The 19,766-nt window shown below is 39.4% G+C and overlaps 1 protein-coding gene across 2 annotated transcripts in view; it reads left to right on the top strand.

Annotated features, from left to right (window-relative positions):
- Positions 1 to 19,766, top strand: part of PIK3C2A (phosphatidylinositol-4-phosphate 3-kinase catalytic subunit type 2 alpha) — a 116,313-nt gene that overhangs the window by 23,968 nt on the left and 72,579 nt on the right. Inside the window, exon 2 of one of the 2 annotated variants that reach the window (XM_025355879.1) lies at positions 13,411 to 14,540. The exons of the other annotated variant lie outside the window; for it this stretch is intronic. Within the exon in view, the coding sequence (XP_025211664.1) occupies positions 13,476 to 14,540 (1,065 nt within the window). The 5' untranslated portion in view covers positions 13,411 to 13,475. The remainder of the gene's footprint in view (positions 1 to 13,410; positions 14,541 to 19,766) is intronic. 2 annotated transcript variants of the gene reach the window in all.

Raw genomic sequence — 19,766 nt, forward strand, 5'->3', positions numbered from 1 at the left:
TAGTAATAAATTAACCTTAGCTTACTGTAACCTTTTTACTTTATACACTTTTTATTTTTATTTTTTTAACTTTTGACCCTTTTGTAATATAAGAACATAGTACAGCTATACAAAAATACTTTATATCCTTATTCTACAAGTGGCTATTTTCTATTTTTTAAATTTTTAATTATTTTTTACTTTGTAAACTTTTTTGTTAAAAACTAAGACACAAACACACGTGGTAGCCTAGGCCTACACAAGGTCAGGATAATCAATGTAGCTGTTTTCCATCTCTACATCTTGTTTCACTGGAAGTCCTCAGGGGCAGTAACATGCACGGAGCTGTCATCTCCTAGGATAACAATGCCATCTTCTGAAATACCTCCAAAAGGACCTACTTGAGGCTGTTTTACAGTTAACTTTTTTTTCTCTTTTTTTTTTTAAGTAGAAGGAGTGTACTATAAAGTAACAATGAAAAATATAGGAAACATTACTAGGAGTTTTTCATCTCTGTTATAACATTATAATCTTTTTTTTTTTTTTAGAGACAGGATCTTACTCTGTGCTCAGGCAAGAGGTACAGTGGCATGATCATAACTCACTGTAACTTCAAACTCCTGGTTTCAAGTGAGTCTCCTACTTCAGCCTCCCAAAGAGCTGAAATTGAGTGGCTAGAACTGCAGGCATGTGCCACCATGCCTGGCTAATTTTTTTTTTCTTTTTAGGAGGATTCTCACTATGTTACTCAGGCTGGTCTCAAACTCCTGGGTTTAAGTATTCCCTATCCTCGACCTTCCAAAGGGAGGGTGCTGAGACTATAGGTGTGAGCCACCACACCTGGCCCATTATAATCCTGAGGGCCCACTGTCATATATATGGTCTGCTGTTGACTGGAGTGTCATGTGGTACATGACTATACTGTTTTTTCCTGTATGTACATACTTACGATAAAGTGGGGTTTTTTTTGTTTTTTTGAGACAGAGTCTCTTTCTGTTGCCCAGGCTGGAGTGCAGTGGCATGATCACTGCAACCTCTGTCTCCCAGGTTCAAGGGATTCTCCTGCCTCAGCCTCCCAAGAAGCTGGGATCACAGACGTGTGCCACCACACCACGCCTAACTCATTTTTGTATTTTTAGTAGAGACGGGGTTTCACCATGTTGGCCAGGCTGGTCTCGAACTGCTGACCTCAGGTGATCCACCCACCTTGGCCTCCCAAAGTTCTGGGATTACAGGTGTGAGCCACCGTGCCTGACCAATAAAGTTTAATTTAAGTTAGGCACAGTAAGAGAATAACCATAAGTAATAATAGAATAATTGTAACAGTATACTTTCATAAAAGTTATTTAAGACTTATTAATTGTTGATATCTGGAATTTTCTATTTAATATTTTTGGACCACTTTTGACTGTGGGTGACTGAAACCTTGGAAAGGGAAACTATGGATAAGGGGGAACTTCTGCATTCATTTTTTAATGTTTTACTTGTGTTTTAAAATACATTGAGGCCAAGCTTGGTGACTCATGTCTGTAATCCCAGCACTTTGGGAGGCCAAGGCAGGAGGATTGCTTGAACTTAGGAGTTTGAGACCAGCCTAGGCAACATGCGTGGGAAAACCTCATCTCTACAAAAATTACAAAACTTAGCTGGGCATAGTGGTGCATGCCTGTAGTTCCAGCTACTCTGGAGACTGAGGTGGGAGGATTACCTGAGCCTGGGAGGTCGAGGCTGCAGTGAACTGTGATCATGCCACTTCACTTTAGCCTGGTGACAGAGTGAGAACCTGTCTCAAAAATAATAAATAAATAAAAATGCGCTGAATGTTTTACATAAATTGATCATGTTATGTGCAGTGCTCATTAATTCACAGATGATGAACATTTGAGAAACTCTATTTTATAAAGTTTGTTATAGTCTTATCCTTTCCCCATATCTCTTAATGAGTAAGGGCAGTCTTCTTAATTTAGCCTCTAGATTGGCAGATCAAAGGGAGACAGTATAGCTTTTATTTGTATTTTTTAATGTTATCACTAAAAAAATAAACTTTCCAAGTTGAACTTTTTTTTTTTTTTTCTTTGAGGCAGGGTCTTGTTCTGTCATCCAGGCTGAAGTACAGTGAATGATCTTGACTCTCTGCAGCCTCACCTTTCTGGGCTCGAGTGATCCTCCTACCTCTCAGCCTCCAGAGTAGCTGGGACTACAGGCGTGCACCACTATGCCCAGCTAATTTTAAAATTTTTTGTAGAGATGGGGTTTTGCCATGTTGCCCAGGCTGGTCTCAAACTCCTGGGCTCCTCTTGTCTCAGCCTCCCAATGTGTTTTGTGAGTCACTGCACCCAGCCAAGAGTAGATTATTCTTTATGGTTAAGTAATGCACAGAAAAGTGCATAAATCATATATGATTACTTAACAAATAATTATAAACACTTGTGTAACCAGTCACTAGGTTAGGAAGCAGAATATTGCTAGTACCCGAAGTCCCCACTATATTTTTTTCTGATTATAACTTTCTCTATCAGTAACTACTATTCTAACTTTTTTTTTTTTTGAGACAGTTTCACTCTTATTGCCCAGCCTGGAGTACAATGGCATGGTCTTGGCTAACTGCAACCTCTATTTCCCAGGTTAAAGCGATTCTCCTTCTCAGCCTCCCGAGTAGCCGGGATTACAAGCATCCGCCACCACACCTGGCTAGTTTTTTGTATTTTTAGTAGAGATGGGGTTTCTCCATGTTGGTCAGGCTGGTCTCGAACTCCTGACCTCAGGTGATCCGCCTGCCTTGGCCTCCCAAGGTGCTGGGATACAGGCGTGTACCACCACCTGTGATAATCATTTCCTTCACAGTTTTGCCATAATGTAAGCATTCTTAAATAAAATAGTTTTTCATGTTTTTGAACTTTGTATGAATCAAATCGTGTGTGTGTGTGTGTGTGTGTGTGTATATAAATATACCAAATGCTGGGATTACAGGTGTGAGCCACCGCACCTAGCCTTTTTTTTTTTCTAGTAGTTGTTTTTAATGTATTAGAAAGATTAGCTCTTTGTGATATGAATAGCAAAAATTTTTTCTTGGTTTATTGCTTTTCATTGACATTTTTATGGTTCTGTTGTTTTTATGTATTTATTTCTGACAGAGAGTCTGGCTATGTGGCCCAGGGTGGAATACAGTGTCACGATCATAGCTCACTGCAGCCTTGACCCCCTGGGCTCAAGCAGTCTTCCCATCTCAGCCTCCAGAGTAACATGTGCCACCACGCCCTGCTGATTTATATATATATATTTTTTTTTCCATAGAGATATGGATTCACCATGTTGCCCAGGCTTGGTTCAGTTATTTTTATTTTTGGTTTTCATTGCCTATAGCAGTGCCTGATGCATAGTATACACCCAATAAATATTTACTGAGGAAATGAATACATTCACTGGTGCTTTTTTGCCAAACAAAAGTTATTTTAAAAGATGTTTGTGTGCTTGAATCTTTTCACATGTGGCTTCTAGATTTTGAGTCATATTAGGAGGCCTTTATGCTGAGGTTACAACGGAATTCTATGTTGTCTTTTGTTTTCACGATTCAATTTCTTTACACTTATTTAGAGCCAGGACAGTGGCTCACACTGTAATCCCAGTGATTTGAGAGGCTGAGGTGAGAAGATCACTTAGGACTAGGAGTTCGAGATCAGCCTGGGCAATATAGCCAGACCCTGTCTCTATAAAAAATGAAAACATTAGCCGGGCCTGGTTATACTGGTAATCTCAGCTGCTCGGGAGGCTGAGGCAGGAGGATCCCTTGAACCTCTAGGAGTTTGAGATTACAGTGAGTTATGATGATGTCACTGCCCTCCAGGATCAGTGATAGAGTGAGACCTTGTCTCTATTTTTAAACATTTAATCTTTTTGTAACTTATCCTTGGTGGTTGATTGTGAACACGTTTCTCTCTAAATTGTTAACAGTTTTCTAAATCTTAGAATATTAAGGTAATTAGGAAGTATATACTTTAAAAATTAAAAAATTATAAAGGATAAGACCTCATTTAAAGGCTATAGGTTGGCCAGGTACAATGGTGTACACCAGTAATCCCAGCACTTTGGGAGGCCTAGGTGAGAGGATTGCTTTGAGCCAGGAGTTTGAGACCAGCCTGGACAACATGGTGAGACCCTGTCTCTACAAAAAATTTAAAAAGTAGTTGGATGTAGTGGTACATGCCTGTAGTCCCAGCTACTCGAGAGGTTAAGGCAAAAGGATTGCTTGAGCCCAGGAGTTCTAGGTTACAGTGAGCTATGATCGAGCCGCTGCCCTTCAGCCTGTGCAACAGAGCTAGACTCTGTCTTCAAAATAAATAAATAGGCCAGGTGCAGTGGCTCACACCTGTAATCCCAACATTTTGGGAGGCTGAGACAGGCGGATCACCTGAGGTCAGGAGTTTGAGACCAGCCTGACCAACATGGTGAAACCCCATCTCTACTAAAAATACAAAAATCAACCAGGTGTGATGGCTAGTGCCTATAATCCCAGCTACTCTGGAGGCTGGGAAGCAGAGGTTGCAGTGAACTGAGATTGTGCCACCGCACTCCAGCCTGGGGAACAGAACAAGACTCTGTCTCAAAAAAAAAAGTAAATAATAAATAAATAAATAAATAAAGACAGTAAGTTATCTGTGGGACTTAAAAAAATAAAAAGAAAATTTTGTTCTCCCCCAGAATAACAGGAATTTGAGATATTTTTTTGGCATGTGGAAAGAGATGACTGTTGAGAAGATACATTTTTCCTTACCACCCAGAAAGCAAACATACTTGTTCACCATGTTTTTTTGTTCCTGTTTCTCTCTTCATAAACTGTAACCTTGCACTGTTCACTAGATACCTTTGGCTGCTGAGCACTTGAAATGTAACTAGTCCAAATTGAGATGTGCTAATGCATAATATACACCAGATTTCAAGGATTCGTGTTTTTTAAAACCATGAAATATTTCATTCATATTTTATATTACCTGTTAAAATGACAATATTTTTCATATATTAGATTAAATATCTTTTTTTTCAAATTAATGTAGCTGTAGAAACTTTTATATGTGGCATTCATTTTTTTCTTTTCTTTTTTTTTTTTTTTTTTTGAGATGGAGTCTCACTCTGTTGCCCAGGCTGGAGTGCAGTGGCGTGATCTTGACTCACTGCAACATGCACCTCCAGGGTTCAAGCAGTTCTCCTGCCTCAGCCTTGGGAGTAGCTGGGATTACAGACACCCACCACGATGCCTAGCTAATTTTTGTATTTTCAGTAGAGACAAGGTTTCACCATATTGGCCATACTGGTCTCAAACTCCTGTCCTCAGGTGATCCATCTGCCTTGGCCTCCCAAAGTGCTGGGAATACAGGCATGAGCCATCGCTCTCGGCCTCTTTCTGTTTCTTTTGGACAGTGTTACTCTAACCTAATCACATCGAATACCTGGACATTCTTTTATTTTTGTCTTTGTGACAAATTTTTATAGTTCCTAACACCAGAATACTTGCTTTCTTTCATCAGATGACGTTTTTTCCTTCCATGAATCAGTAGAGTTAGGAGAATATTATCTTGTCATGTACTGGAGTTTTTCCTTTTAACAGAAATGGAACAACTTTTACTTTTAGTTTTCTATTACCATCTCCCTCCTAGTTTTTAAGATAATCTGCTCCCCCACCCCACCTGTTTATTCTAAACTCAACCATGTTATTTTTTAGTAAAGTTTGAATTATTAATAAATGAGTCATTTTAGCCTTTTTTTTCCTATTTCAGAATTTGAGCTTCTCTTTGATAAAAGGAATGGTGTCTTATGTTCTCTAGTCATTGATGCATTCATTCAACTGCATTAGAAGTTTGAGAGTAGACGATGAAAAAAAGTTCCTGCCCTCAGTGAAATTACAAATTTGCTAGTCATCTGGTGATGATAAATTAACTGATAAATTGGTACATGTTATTTTTATTTTTATTTTTATTTTTGAGACAGAGTCTTGCTCTGTCACCTAGGCTGGAGTGCAGTGGCGCAATCTTGGCTCACTGCAAGCTCCACCTCCCGGGTTCACGCCATCCTCCTGCCTCAGCTTCCCAAGTAGCTGGGACTACAGGTGCCCCGCCACCACGCCTGGCTAATTGTTTGTATTTTTAATAGAGATGGGGTTTCACCATGTTAGCCAGGATGGTCTCGATCTCCTGACCTTGTGATCCACCAGTCTCGGCCTCCCAAAGTGCTGGGATTACAGGCGTGAGCCACCACGCCCGGCTGGTACGTGTTATAACTAAATAACAGTATTAATTACCTCATGATATAATTAAAAGAAACAAATTTATTAAAATAACGCTATGATTGAAGATGAAAGTTGATATTTATAGTGGATAGATTATAGTAATTTAGACACTCAGATAACTTTAAAGTACATTGTGGAGAATTAGTTCTGCCTGAATTTGAGTCCTGATTTCATCACTTGCTAGCTGCTGTGAGACTGAGCAGATTACATAACTTGTATGCTTAAATTTCTTCATTTGTATACTAAGGATACTAATAGCTACTTTATAAAATTCGTGAGGATTAAATTAGTTAATGCATTGCTTAAAGCAGTGTTTGGCATATAGTGTCTATATATCTCTCTGCATAGATAGAGATATGCAGATATTTGCTACAGTTTTATCAAATACTTTCCATGGTTACTGCAGTCGTAATTATTTTATTTTGGTTTGGTTTTTGTTTTATTTTTTAGAGACAGAGTCTCATTCTGTCCCCCGGACTGGAGTGCAGTGACACAATCATAGCTCACTGTAACCTTGAACACCTGGGCTCAAGTGTTCCTCCCACCTCAGTCTCCTGACTAGCTGAGACTACAGGCATATTCCAACACATCCAAATAACTTTTATTTGTAGAGATAGGGGTCTTGCTATGTTGCCCAGGCTGGTCTCGAACTCTTGACCTTAAGTGATGCTCCTGCTTTGGCCTGTCAAAGCCTCAAAGTGCTGGGATCATAGGCCTGAGCTGCCATACTCAGCCCATAATCTTTTTTTTTTTTTTTTTTAAATTTTTGAAATTTATCTATTTATTTATTTGTAGAGAGGGGTCTGACTATGTTGCCCAGGCTGGTCTGGTACCCATGGGCTCAAGCAATCCTCCTACCTCAGCCTCCCAAAGTTTAAGAGTCACCTCGCCCAGCCCATGATTTTATTTTTAATGGTGGTATAATATTCAGTTCTGGCTGGGCTTGGTGGCTCACGCCTGTAATCTCAGCACTTTGGGAGGCTGAGGCAGGTGAATCACCTGAGGTCAGGGGTTTGAGACTAGCCTGGCCAACACGGTGAAATCCCATCTCTACTAAAAAAAAAAATATATATATATATATATATATATAAAAATTAGCTGGCATGGTGGTGGGCACCTGTAATCCTAGCTACTCAGGAGGCTGAGGCAGGAGAATCCTTTGAATCTGGGAGGTGGAAGTTGCAGTGAACCGAGATCGTGCCACCACACTCCAGCCTGGGCGACAGAGCAAGACTCTGTCTCAAAAAAAAAAAAAATTCAGTTCCATGGAAGTACCATAATTTATTTTACTTTAAGCTTTATATTCATTTGGGAGGACAAATATCTGTATTGTTCAACTCAAATAATTCTTTTTTAGTTTTCTTAGTTGTCTTGAAATTTTAAGATCAGGAAAACATTTAGATGGGTAGCAGCACCGACTTGCTTTTTTCTGTTTTCTGGGGTTTAAATTTAAATTGTAAATGACTGTCTAACACAGAAGAAGCCAAGAACTTTTAAATTAATTCTTCTGTTTTGGGATATGCAAATGGTGTCCAAACGTTTAACTCAATAGTTTAATTACCCACTTTTGAAGAATTTTAAAGTAGCTACAGCCTTGTGATCTTCACTGGGTTACTTTATGTTGAGAAAATTTTGGCAGATGATTTGCAGGCCTCATTCAAATACTAGTTATATTGTCTTTCTCAGCTTGAATTAAGGGGACATTAGCATTGAAGTTTTCATTTTGAATTAGGATGTAGGAAATTATTTCCTGCTAAATGTTTGTCATCAAATGAAGTTTTATTTTAAAAAATTAATGGAGCATGTCAATGCAGCAGCCCCAGAAAAATAGCTGAAGCACAGGGTTACTTTTGGACAAACTGTTAAGTTCTTTTATTGCCATTTTAGTATACATGCATGATAACCTCTTGGAAAACTAAAATATGGTAACTTAGCTGGTAGCATTCAGCTCACTTTTACTACTTAGAGTTGAATTTACTTTAGCATGTACTACTTTGGTTGTTGGTACTAGAAACAGGGCAAGCAAATAAATTGGTGATGTGAGAAAAACCCATACTCAATATTAAAATATATTTCAAATGATTAATTTTATACTTTTATCAGTAAATGAGAGTTAACATTCATTTGAAATACTTAGAACAAGTGTATTCTCCAGTGAATAAACTATTGTAAACTAATTTTAAAAAATCTAGATCCTTCTTTCAGAATAATGCTGCATTGTTCATTACCAAATGTGGCAACAAGGAGACTACTTAAATAACAAATTGACATTATGCTTGTGGAAGATGAATTATATCTAAGTAGCCTTTCTCTTTGTAAAATGCTATTGTGTTATTTTGTTTTGTTTTGTTGTATTGTGTTTTTTGAGACAGAGTTTCGCTCTTGTTGCCCAGGCTGGAGTGCAATGGTGACCTTGGCTCACTGCCACCTCTGCCTCCCGGATTCAAGGGTTCTTCTGCCTCAGCCTCCTGAGTTGCTGGCATTACAGGTGCATGCCACCACACCCAGCTAAATTCTGTATTTTTAGTAGAGACGGGGTTTCACCATGTTGGCCAGGCTGGTCTTGAACTCCTGACATCAGGTGATCCACCTGCCTTGGCCTCCCAAAGTGCTGGGATTACAGGCGTGAGCCACTGTGCGTGGCGTGGCTGCTATTTTGTTTTAATACATCTGATTTTATGAAAAATAGGCAGTATACTTTGGTGTTCCACGATAGGTGATTACACTTGTTTTATTTTTCCTACCATATATCCATCCTCTTGTGCCACTGGAAATGCCTTCTTTAAGACTGTCCAATAGCCCTCATTCCCTCTTGTTAAAACACATGTTCAGCCAGGTGAGGTTGCTCACGCCTGTAATCCCAGCACTTTGGGAGGCTGAGGCAGGCAGATCACTTGTGGTCAGAAGTTCAAGACCAGCCTGGCCAACATGGCAAAATGCTATTAGTCTCCACTAAACTTTTTAGTCTCTACTAATAATACAAAAATTAGCCAGGTGTGGTGGCAGGCGCCTGTAATCTCAGCTACTCGGGAGGCTGAGGCAGGAGAATTGCTTGAACCCAGGAGGCAGAGGTTGCAGTGAGCCGAGACTGTGCCACTGCACTCCAGTCTGAGCAACAGAATGAGACTCTGTCTAAACAAACAAACAAACAAACCCCACATGTTCAGTAAATTAAGTTTTCATTCATTAAGCAAGGTACTTTTAAATGTTATGGGGAACTCCAAAAATAAACAAGTAGGCCTTTGCACTTAAGCTTATTTTAGTCTGTTGGGTGTAGACACATAGGTTCACAGATTCTGTGTTCATCAGGACATTTTTTGTTATGGCAGAAGCTTATTTTAAACTGGCTTAAGCAAAAAAGGAGACTTACTGGCTTACATAAATGAAAGGCTGGCTTTGGGCTTGGTTGGATCCAGATGCTTAATGTAATATTAGCCAGAATCTGTCTTTCTTCGTTTTATCTTAGCTCTGCTTTCCTCTGGATTGGATTCATTCTTAGGCAGTATCTCCTCAAGTGGCGACAAAGACGGCCACACCAGGGCCAGGCTTACATCTGAGTTTAGTAAGCTCAAAGAAGAGCTTTCTTTCCAAATAGTTTCAGCAGAAGTCCAGGAGTTAACTCTGATGGGCCAGATTTGAATCTTCTGGAGTGGATGGGGGTGGGGGACAAGGGCAGAGATGGCCAGTTCTATTTTAACTATGTGGGATAAAGGGAGATCAGTCTCCAAAATGGAAGCTGTAGGTTCAACAACGAGAAGCAAAGATGTTGATAGGCAAAAACAGCAAAAGGTCTACAGAAGTGAAAAAGAGAAAGCTGTGATAAAAATGTTTTGGTTAATCTAAAAAGATGAATTCTGATAAGAGCTGCTTAGGGAAAGCTAAAGAGAGGAGACAGTGTTTGAATTGGGCCCTGAAGTACAAGTAGAGTTTTTCCAAGGCAGGATGTGTAAAGAAAAGATTTTCTAGGTCACTCATTGGAGAAGTATGGCATTGAAAAAAGAATATTAAAATGGAAGCTTCTGGAATCTAAAGGGGAATGTTAAGATTTCCCCCCCACTTCAATATGGAGAAGACTTAAGCATTTTTGTGGCACAGGATCCTAAGCAAGTAAATAAGTTAACAATGCAAAGGAGGTAATCATTGATGAAGAAGTGGAGGGGAATTCAGTGGTGTTAAGGATACATATGGAGGAGGTCTCCTTAGAAAGGAAAAGAAAACCATTTGTTCCCTGAGGATAAGTTGAGGAAGGTGGTGGTGGAAGTTAAAACAGAAGTTTGTTGCTAAATAGTAAAGTGGCTTGCACTTTGTTTTCTAAAAGTAATAAGAAAAAGTTTATCAGTTATCTATTGCTATATAGCAGATCATTCCAAAATGATTCTGTAGGTTATCAATTTGACTTTAGCTCAGCTTGGTGGTTTCTTCTGCTGGTCTCACCTTTGGTCACTCATGGAATTGTGGTCATCTGGAGCGTGGATGGATGGTCTAAGATCCATGTTTGGTCTAAGATCACATGTTTGGTGGTTTGTGCTGGCTGTTAGCTGGCCCCTGTCATCCACAGTGAGCATTCACATAGCAGTGGCTGCATTTCAAGAGACAAAGAACTGAAGTAGTAAAGCCTTTTAGGACCTCGATTTGGAACTCCTATTCCCACAGTGTCACTTCCATTTCATTGGTAAAAGCCAAGTCACAAGGCCTGCTCAGCTCAAGAGAGTAAAGAAATAGAGTCCTCCTCTTTATGGGAGGAGCAACAAAATCATGGGAGTATGTGTTGAAATGGGAGGAATTTGTGCTCCTCTTGTTCCCTACTACCTAGCCTTTTATTTTGAAAATTTTCAGTCTTGGCAACCAAGTTAAAAGAATTTCAAAGTGAACACTCATATTTGTATCACCTAGATTCTACTATAAACATTTTTCTTTTTTTTTGAGACAGAGTCTCGCTCTGTCACCCAGACTGGAGTGCAGTGGCGCGATCTCTGCTCTCTTCAAGCTTCGCCCCCCCGGGTTCACACCAACCTGTCTAATCACATATTTATCCATCTATTCTGCTGTCCATTAATTCATCTTTTAAAAACATGCATTTCAAAGTAAATTGTAAGAGCGAGGCACAGTGGATCATGCCTGTAATCCCAGCTGAGGCAGGAGGCTCGCTTGAGGCCAGGAGTTCAAGACCAGCCTGGGTAACATAGTGAGACACACCCCCCCATCTCTAAACGTCAAGAACAACAAATTGTAGACATTAGTACTTTCCTCTAAGTACTTTGTGCATATTTAACAAGAGTTCAATATTTACAGCATTTTCTTTTGATACAAAGTTTACATACAGTAAAGTGTGCATATTTTAAATATACATTGTGCCCATGCTTTGTAGTCTACCACAGAAGGGAAAATAATTGTATGAAGGATTGCAAAATAATACCCCCCAAGAACATTCCAAGAACATTCTTTGAATTCCTCTTTCTTCATGACCTCCTCACTAATTTTTTTTTTTTTGTGTAGTATTACCTCAACACTTCGATTTTTGTTTGTATTATATTAGAGTTTATTTTGTTTTTTTCTACTTCCTTGCATCACGCATATATTGAGCATATATGGTAGACAAGCACTGTGTTTGCTAGAAAGAAAGACCATAGAATGTAAACAGGAGCTCTCTTGCTTTCTAGGTATTTAAACTAGATGTATCACAAACCAGATTAGATTAATAATATGTACCATTTATTTAATGCTTATGCCCAAAGCCAATGATAAGCACTTTTATGTGTATTATTTCATTTAGTTTGTATCCTAATTTAGATTGATACTTTTTTATTTAAAAAATTAGGAAAGTAAGACATACAGAAAAGTTTTCATTTGCCCAAGGTTGTATACCTTCTTTTTATTTTTTTTGAGACGGAGTCTCGCTCTGTTGCCCAGGCTGGAATGCAGTGGCGGGATCTCAGCTCACTGCAAGCTCTGCCTCCCAGGTTCATGCCATTCTCCTGCCTCAGCCTCCTGAGTAGCTGGGACTATAGGCGCCTGCCACCACGCCCAGCTAATTTTTTGTATTTTTAGTAGAGACGGGGTTTCACTGTGTTAGCCAGGGTGGTCTCGATCGGCTGACCTCGTGATCCGCCCACCTTGGCCTCCCAAAATGCTGGGATTACAGATGTGAGCCACTGCGCCTGGCCGGTCACCTTCTTAAACTAAGGTGATGTGACTCCAGAATCCATATTTAACCCTTTTATCATATTGTTTAGAAGGAGGAAATGTGCTCTGTGTTACAGAGTAGCTAAGCAACCTTTCAGTTGGTCATACTGCTTCACAGGGTAATCTTGGTCTGAATTAAGTGTTTGTCTTAAATAGAGGAGTATAAATTTTTGTAAGCTAATCTATGACAAAGTAATCTTCTTTTCATGAATAAAAATATTTAAGGATTTTGAAAAGGAGAAATTTTGGTATTATAACTATTGATTTAACTGCAGATAATCAGAATAGAAATGTAATTAAAACTATATGACCAATTCAGCTGTAATTTAATCTTTGAGTGAAATATTACCTCAGAACTTCTAATAAGCCTTAACACTTTTGTCTTATTATTCAAATCCATGTTACATTATACATTTTTAATATTTCTGGAAGATTATTAAACCTTAATCAGTTTTGCACATAGTATTTTGATAAAATAATAGTTTCCTATTTTATTAGCTAGGTATTGGATGTTTTTATTGCTAATTGGCTTTTGAGCAATTTAACAAATAGCAAAAGATAAAAAACCATTTTGACTTGCTATTTCTGCATATCGGTAAACCCTGTCTGAACTTTTGAAAATATGTGACTAGCTCTTAAGTCATTTCATGCTAAGAATTCTGCCAGAAGTACCACTGGTTAATGGCAGCCATTGTGACTGCTAAAATGAAAGTTAATTTACTGTGCCAGCTTTCCAGTTGGGTCAGGAAATGGGGTTAAAGTAATGTGTATCTGAACATCTTCTGTAACCCAACAGTGTATAAGGTGTTAAGTGTTCCTTCACCCAGATTTCATCCAACTGTTTTTGTTTATTTTATAGTGTATTTTTCTAAGTGGCTTTAAGTCCTATATCATATGGGGTAGGTTGCAAACAAAATATATTTATGTTTAGAAATCTAATTGAGTGTTATGTTTATTTTTATGTATAGCTCTTGCTATTTTGGAAGCTACAAGAAAAAAATAGAGGAAGGAAGGTTTGATCTTTTTGGTGGACATGGCTCAGATATCCAGCAACAGCGGATTTAAAGAATGTCCATCTTCACATCCGGAACCAACAAGAGCAAAAGATGTGGACAAAGAAGAAGCATTACAGATGGAAGCAGAAGCTTTAGCAAAACTGCAAAAGGATAGGCAAGTGACTGACAATCAGAGAGGCTTTGAGTTGTCAAGCAGCACCAGAAAAAAAGCACAGGTTTATAATAAACAGGATTATGATCTCATGGTGTTTCCCGAATCAGATTCCCAAAAAAGAGCATTAGATATTGATGTAGAAAAGCTCACCCAAGCTGAACTTGAGAAACTATTGCTGGATGACAGTTTTGAGACTAGAAAAACACCTGTATTACCAGCTACTCCTGTTCTGAGCCCTTCCTTTTCAGCACAGCTCTATTTTAGACCTACCATTCAGAGAGGACAGTGGCCACCTGGATTATCTGGGCCTTCCACTTATACTTTACCTTCTATTTATCCTTCTACTTACAGTAAACAGGCTGCATTCCAAAATGGCTTCAATCCAAGAATGCCCACTTTTCCATCTACAGAACCTATATATTTAAGTCTTCCGGGACAATCTCCATATTTCTCATATCCTTTGACACCTGCCACACCCTTTCATCCACAAGGAAGCTTACCTATCTATCGTCCAGTAGTCAGTCCTGACATGGCAAAACTATTTGACAAAATAGCTAGTACATCAGAATTTTTAAAAAATGGGAAAGCAAGGACTGATTTGGAGATAACAGATTCAAAAGTCAGCAGTCTACAGGTATCTCCAAAGTCTGAGGATATCAGTAAATTTGACTGGTTAGATTTGGATCCTCTAAGTAAGCCTAAGGTGGATAACGTGGAGGTATTAGACCATGAAGAAGAGAAAAATGTTTCAAGTTTGCTAGCAAAGGATCCTTGGGATGCTGTTCTTCTTGAAGAGAGATTGCCAGCAAATTGTCATCTTGAAAGAAAGGTGAATGGAAAATCCCTTTCTGTGGCAACTGTAACAAGAAGCCAGTCTTTAAATATTCGAACAACTCAGCTTGCAAAAGCCCAGGGCCATATATTTCAGGTATAGTCTTTTCTTACTAACTTTTGAAATTTAGTATAACAGAGTTCATATTTGTGTACGTAATTTGTTAAGAAAAAAAAATTTTTCATTTTGAATTTTTTCTTTGCTCTCAAGTGTGCTTTGATTGTGTGGCAAAGGATTAAATGTGATTAGGCCAATTGAAAAATTGCTTGCTATTAATATTTTTCCAGGATTGTAAATAAAAAGCCTCTAATGAAGGATCTGGCTGTCACTGAGAGGCATTTAAGATATTTTAAATTTGTCTGACCATGTCTCCTCATTACATATGATCCCTTCTTTCTCTTCCTTATTCCTTTTATTTTTTTAACGCAGATAAGGAATTTTTATTTTTAGTCCCATTATGGAAATTCTCATGCATTTTGTTTTGTTGTTTTTAACCATGAATCAATGAATGAAAAAATAACCCCAGAGAGAGAAGAGCAACTTAAAGGACTCTCTCTTTAAACACTTTTGTCGATAAAAGTGAAGAATGAAATATTACCATTGCGGATTTGTGTTTTGCTCTTCTATCTGTGTAACCTGGGAATGTTTAAGCCTCATTCTCACTTTAGTGTGAATTATATCATTCAGCTAATTAGATCAGCACCTGTCTACTATTTTGTCATTGGGAGTTAACTAGCATTTAGATGGGGAAGGAGGGATGGATTTTGCATGATTTGGATCGGTTTATGCTGAATTGTTGACTTTATTTATTATTATTTTGAGACCGAGTTTTGCTTTTGTTGCCCAGTCTGGAGTGCAGTGGTGCAATCTGGCTCACTGCAACCTCCACCTCCCAGGTTCAAGCGATACTCCTGCCTCAGCTTCCTAAGTAGCTGGGATTACAGCATGTGTCTACACCGGCTGATTTTGTATTTTTAGTAGAGACAGAGTTTCTCCATGTTGATCAGGCTGGTCTCGAACTCCTGACCTTAGGTGATCAGCCCACCTCGGCCTCCCAATGTGCTGGGATTATAGGCGTGAACCACCACGCCTGGCCGAATTGTTGACTTTAAACAAAACCATTTGGATGTCTGGAAAGAAGAGAAATAGGTGTTAAGAAGGTTTAGACAGCATGATGACTCACGCTTGTAATCCCAGCACTTTGGAAGACTAAGGTGGGAGGATCACTTGAGCCCAGGACTTTGAGACCAGCCTGGGCAACATAATGAGAACCTGTCTCTACCACAATTATAAAAAAAGATTAGCCGGGCATGATGGCATACTCCTGTGGTCCCAGCTACTTGGGAGGCTGAGGTAGGAGGATCGTGTGAGACCACGAGGTTGAGGCTGCTGTGAGCCATGATTGCACCACTGTACTCGAGCCTGGGCGACAGAGCAAGACCCTATCTCAAAAAATAGGGGTGGTGGGGGGAAGGCACTGGTCCCCCTGATCTTCCCATCCTGCAGGGTCCAGGTCACTGCTGGATTCATATTCGGATCAATTTCTAACAGGCAGATGACTTCCTAGCTGTGGGTCTCTATTTTATAGGTTTCTCATGAGAGAAACGAATTCTGTGTTTAGTGCCTGGAATCAGGATTTGAGATGTAGTCTGGATTTAAGATGTCAACTGTTTAGAGTTGTTTGGGAAGGGCAACTCCCTTGAACCTGGAGAAAGACATTGGGGCTCTGAAAAGTTAGTCTTGCTATCAAAGGAAAGGAAGCCCCTTGTCTTGTAGGGAGCTGAGCTTAGGCTCAACCCTTGCACTGGTAGAAGGCAGAGCCCCACAATGAATGCATTGTAGCTACGATAGATTGTCTTGAAGTTAACACAGATGTTTATAAATTACCTTATATCTTAAATTCTGAACTTCCCATTGTTGAAAAGTCATTTACCTACTGAGAGAAATAGATTGTCCCAGCTGAGCTGATATTACCATTCCAGATGCATTGTAGTCATCATCTTAAGCAAGTTGAGGTTTCTGGGTAGGTGGGTTATTTACTGTCCACAGCTCCAAGACTGGGATTCGGAAAGCAAGAACTTACATGATTTTTATCTATGTTGTACGTATTCAAACTGAACTCTTTATTATTATTTTTTACCAATATGTTGCCAAAGCCAAAGGACTCTTCTACATTTTTTTTTAATCACTGAGACAGAAAGCTCACAAGAATCCTGTGAGGCCAGAGTATGACCCATCCCTATTTTACAGTTGAGGAAATTGAGATGTAAATAAGTTAAAAGGAATTATTGTTAATATTTTGGTGTAATAATGATATTGCAATTAATTAAATGAATCATATTTAGAGATATATACTGTAGAATTTAAAATGTAATAAAATCAAGTGAGGTGTTGGGGTTTAGAGGGCTTATAGATGAAACAAGATTGGCTATATGTTGATAATTGCTGAAGCCAATGATGGATACCTAGGTGTCTATTATTCTACTTTGTGTATATTTGAAAATTTCCATGATAAAAAGTTGGACTGACATTCAAACCCATCTGACTCTAAAAACCCTCCCCAGCCTTTTTTTTTTTTTTACTTTTTTGAGACAGAGTTTCTCCTTGTTGCCCAGGCTGGAGTGCAATGGCGTGATCTCAGCTCACTGCAACCTCCGCCACTGGGTTCAAGTGATACTCCTGCCTCAGCCTCCCAAGTAGCTGGGATTATAGGCATGCACCACCACGACCGGCTAATTTTTTATTTTTAGTAGAGATGGGGTTTCTCCATGCTGGTCAGACTGGTCTCAAACTCCTGACCTCAGGTGATCTGTCTGCCTCAGCCTTCCAACGTGCTGGGGTTATAGTCATGAGCCACTGCGCCCGGCCAGCCCTCCCGTTTTCAAACTCCGGTGATACAACATGCTATTTTGGAAGGAGTAAGTTCCCTGTCATAGGAGATATTCAAATATGGTTCAAATGGCTTCCCAAATTTAGTTATATGTCACCGTATCCTACAGAGTTTAGGCCTACTCAGTCCTGATTTGGAGGAAGGGGTGCCAAAGACAGTATGAAATTTCAGGGGGAAGATAACCAGTTTTTGCAAAACTTTCCCTAAGTGATTCTAATGCAGCAAATGTGTTACTCCCTTGGACCTGCATTTGGGACCTCTTGACTAGATGACTTTAAAGTTTCTTCATACTTTAGGAGCCTACAAGGTTGGGAAAATGACAAGACAAATAGCAAAGTGTAAAAATAGAGTACCCTGGGAACAGTTTCTTTTCAGCTCAAAACCCAAAGCATAGGTTGCTAATGCTTTCATTGCAAAACTCAACTTCCTGCCCCTGCTTGACCTTTTTAGTTTAGATTGGTCACTTCTAGTTCAACACATGTGTTCTCCACCCTTTCCTTTGGTGGGACAGGGGTGTGACACCCACGTAAGTCTCCCTACATTTATTTTTTCCTATGTATTAAAATATTTGTCACAGTGCCATCTTGATATTTTCCTTATTTGGGGTGCTTTCAGAAAGTATCTTGGAGGAATAATGATGGGTAGTTTCCTAAAGATAGGAAGAAGTTTGCCCAGCAAGATCTGGGTAATCAGGTCACATGGTTGTTACAGAGAGCTGCTTGTTGCTCAAATTCTAGGAATTAACTAGGCTGCCAGCCAGGATTAGTTTTAGCAGAAACACATTCCTAGATCTTAGTTAAAAAGTATAGGGGAAGGATTAAAGTAGTAAGCAAATGAATTATGAGAGATATGAGCCAGAAACTGGGTAAGCAATAATATGACTTGATCAGGGGATCAATCAGAGATTGGAGCTAGATTACTACAGTGTAACATGTCAACAGCTTTACTGATAGCGTGCTATCAGAACTGACGTGGCTTAGGGTACTTGCCAGTCTTAGGGGAGTCTAATTGCAGCATGGCTGAGGAAGTGTTCATCATCCCATTATACTCTAATTAAACCCCATCTAATAATTTTGTTTGAGTATATCCTAAGAGGGGCCACCAGTAAGGAAACTGAAGTGTGTCTTTTTTTTTTTTTTTTTTTAAGACAGGGTCTCACACTGTTTCACCCAGGGTGGAATGCAGCAGTGTGATCACGGCTCACTGTAACCTATACCTCCCAGGCTCAAGTGATTCCTCTAATGCAGCCTCCTGAGTAGCTGGGACTACAGGTACATGCCACCACACCCAGCTAATTTTTTTAGTTTTTGTGAAGGTGAGGTCTCCCTATGGTGTAAGCCATTGTGCCCAGCCTAGAGTATGTCTTGAAAAGAGAAGACTACAGTTTTCAGGATCTAGAACTTATGCCATTTAAGGAACTGTTGGAGGTATTTTGTCTGAAGAAGAGAGTATTAATTGGAGTTAAATCACTGAATCTGAGTTTCTTTATCTATGAAATAAAGTTGGCTAGACTAGATCCCTTTCAGAAATAATAGTTGAAATTTGGGAAGTTGCTATGTGGAAGAGGAAGTGGACTTTTTTTTTTTTTTTAAGGTTTTGTATTTTGGACATACATTTTCAAACCAATTCAGAAAGTAGAATACCTGAAAGTCATGGTGCTCTTATAAAACAGGATGAAATATTGATATACTAATTTTTTCAGTATGTTAAATATATTAAGTATACTACTTTGTGTTACACTAGATGACAATCTGTGCTAGATTTTAATAGAAACAACTGGTAGAAGGGTAGGTGTGGTGGCTCATGTCTGTAAACCCAGTGCTTTGGGAGGCCAGGTGGGAGGATTGCTTGAGGCCAAGAATTTGAGACCAACTTGAGGAATGTAGGGAGACCCGTGTCTATGGGAAAAAAAAAAAAATAGCTGTGTGTGGTGACGCACGCTGGGACTATAGCTGTTCTGTAGTCCCAGCTACTCAAGAAGCTGCGGTAGGAGGAGCTCAAGCCCAGGAGTTTGAGGCAGCAGTGAGCTATGATAATAAAGCCCTTGTACTCAGCCAAGGCTATAGAATGAGACCCTGTCTCTAAAAAACAAAGAGAAATAACTGGTAGTAAGGGCTGAAAGTTAAAATACATTACATAGAAAAACTTAAAATTAAACAAGTCCTATTTATTTGTTTGTTTTGTTTGTTTGTTTGAAACAGGATCTCGCTCTGTCACTCAGGCTCTGGAGTGCAGTGCCACTATCTCGGCGCACTGCAACCTCCACCTCCCAGGTTCAAGTGATTCTCCTGGCTCAGCTTCCCAAGTAACTGGGACTACAGGTGCATGCCACCACGCCCGGCTAATTTTTGCATTTTTAGTAGAGTTGGGGGGGGTCACACAATGTTGACTAGGCTGGTCTCGAACTCCTGACCTCAAGCGATCCACCCACC

Source organism: Theropithecus gelada, chromosome 14, assembly GCF_003255815.1.
Source record: "Theropithecus gelada isolate Dixy chromosome 14, Tgel_1.0, whole genome shotgun sequence".
Taxonomy (NCBI): domain Eukaryota; kingdom Metazoa; phylum Chordata; class Mammalia; order Primates; family Cercopithecidae; genus Theropithecus; species Theropithecus gelada.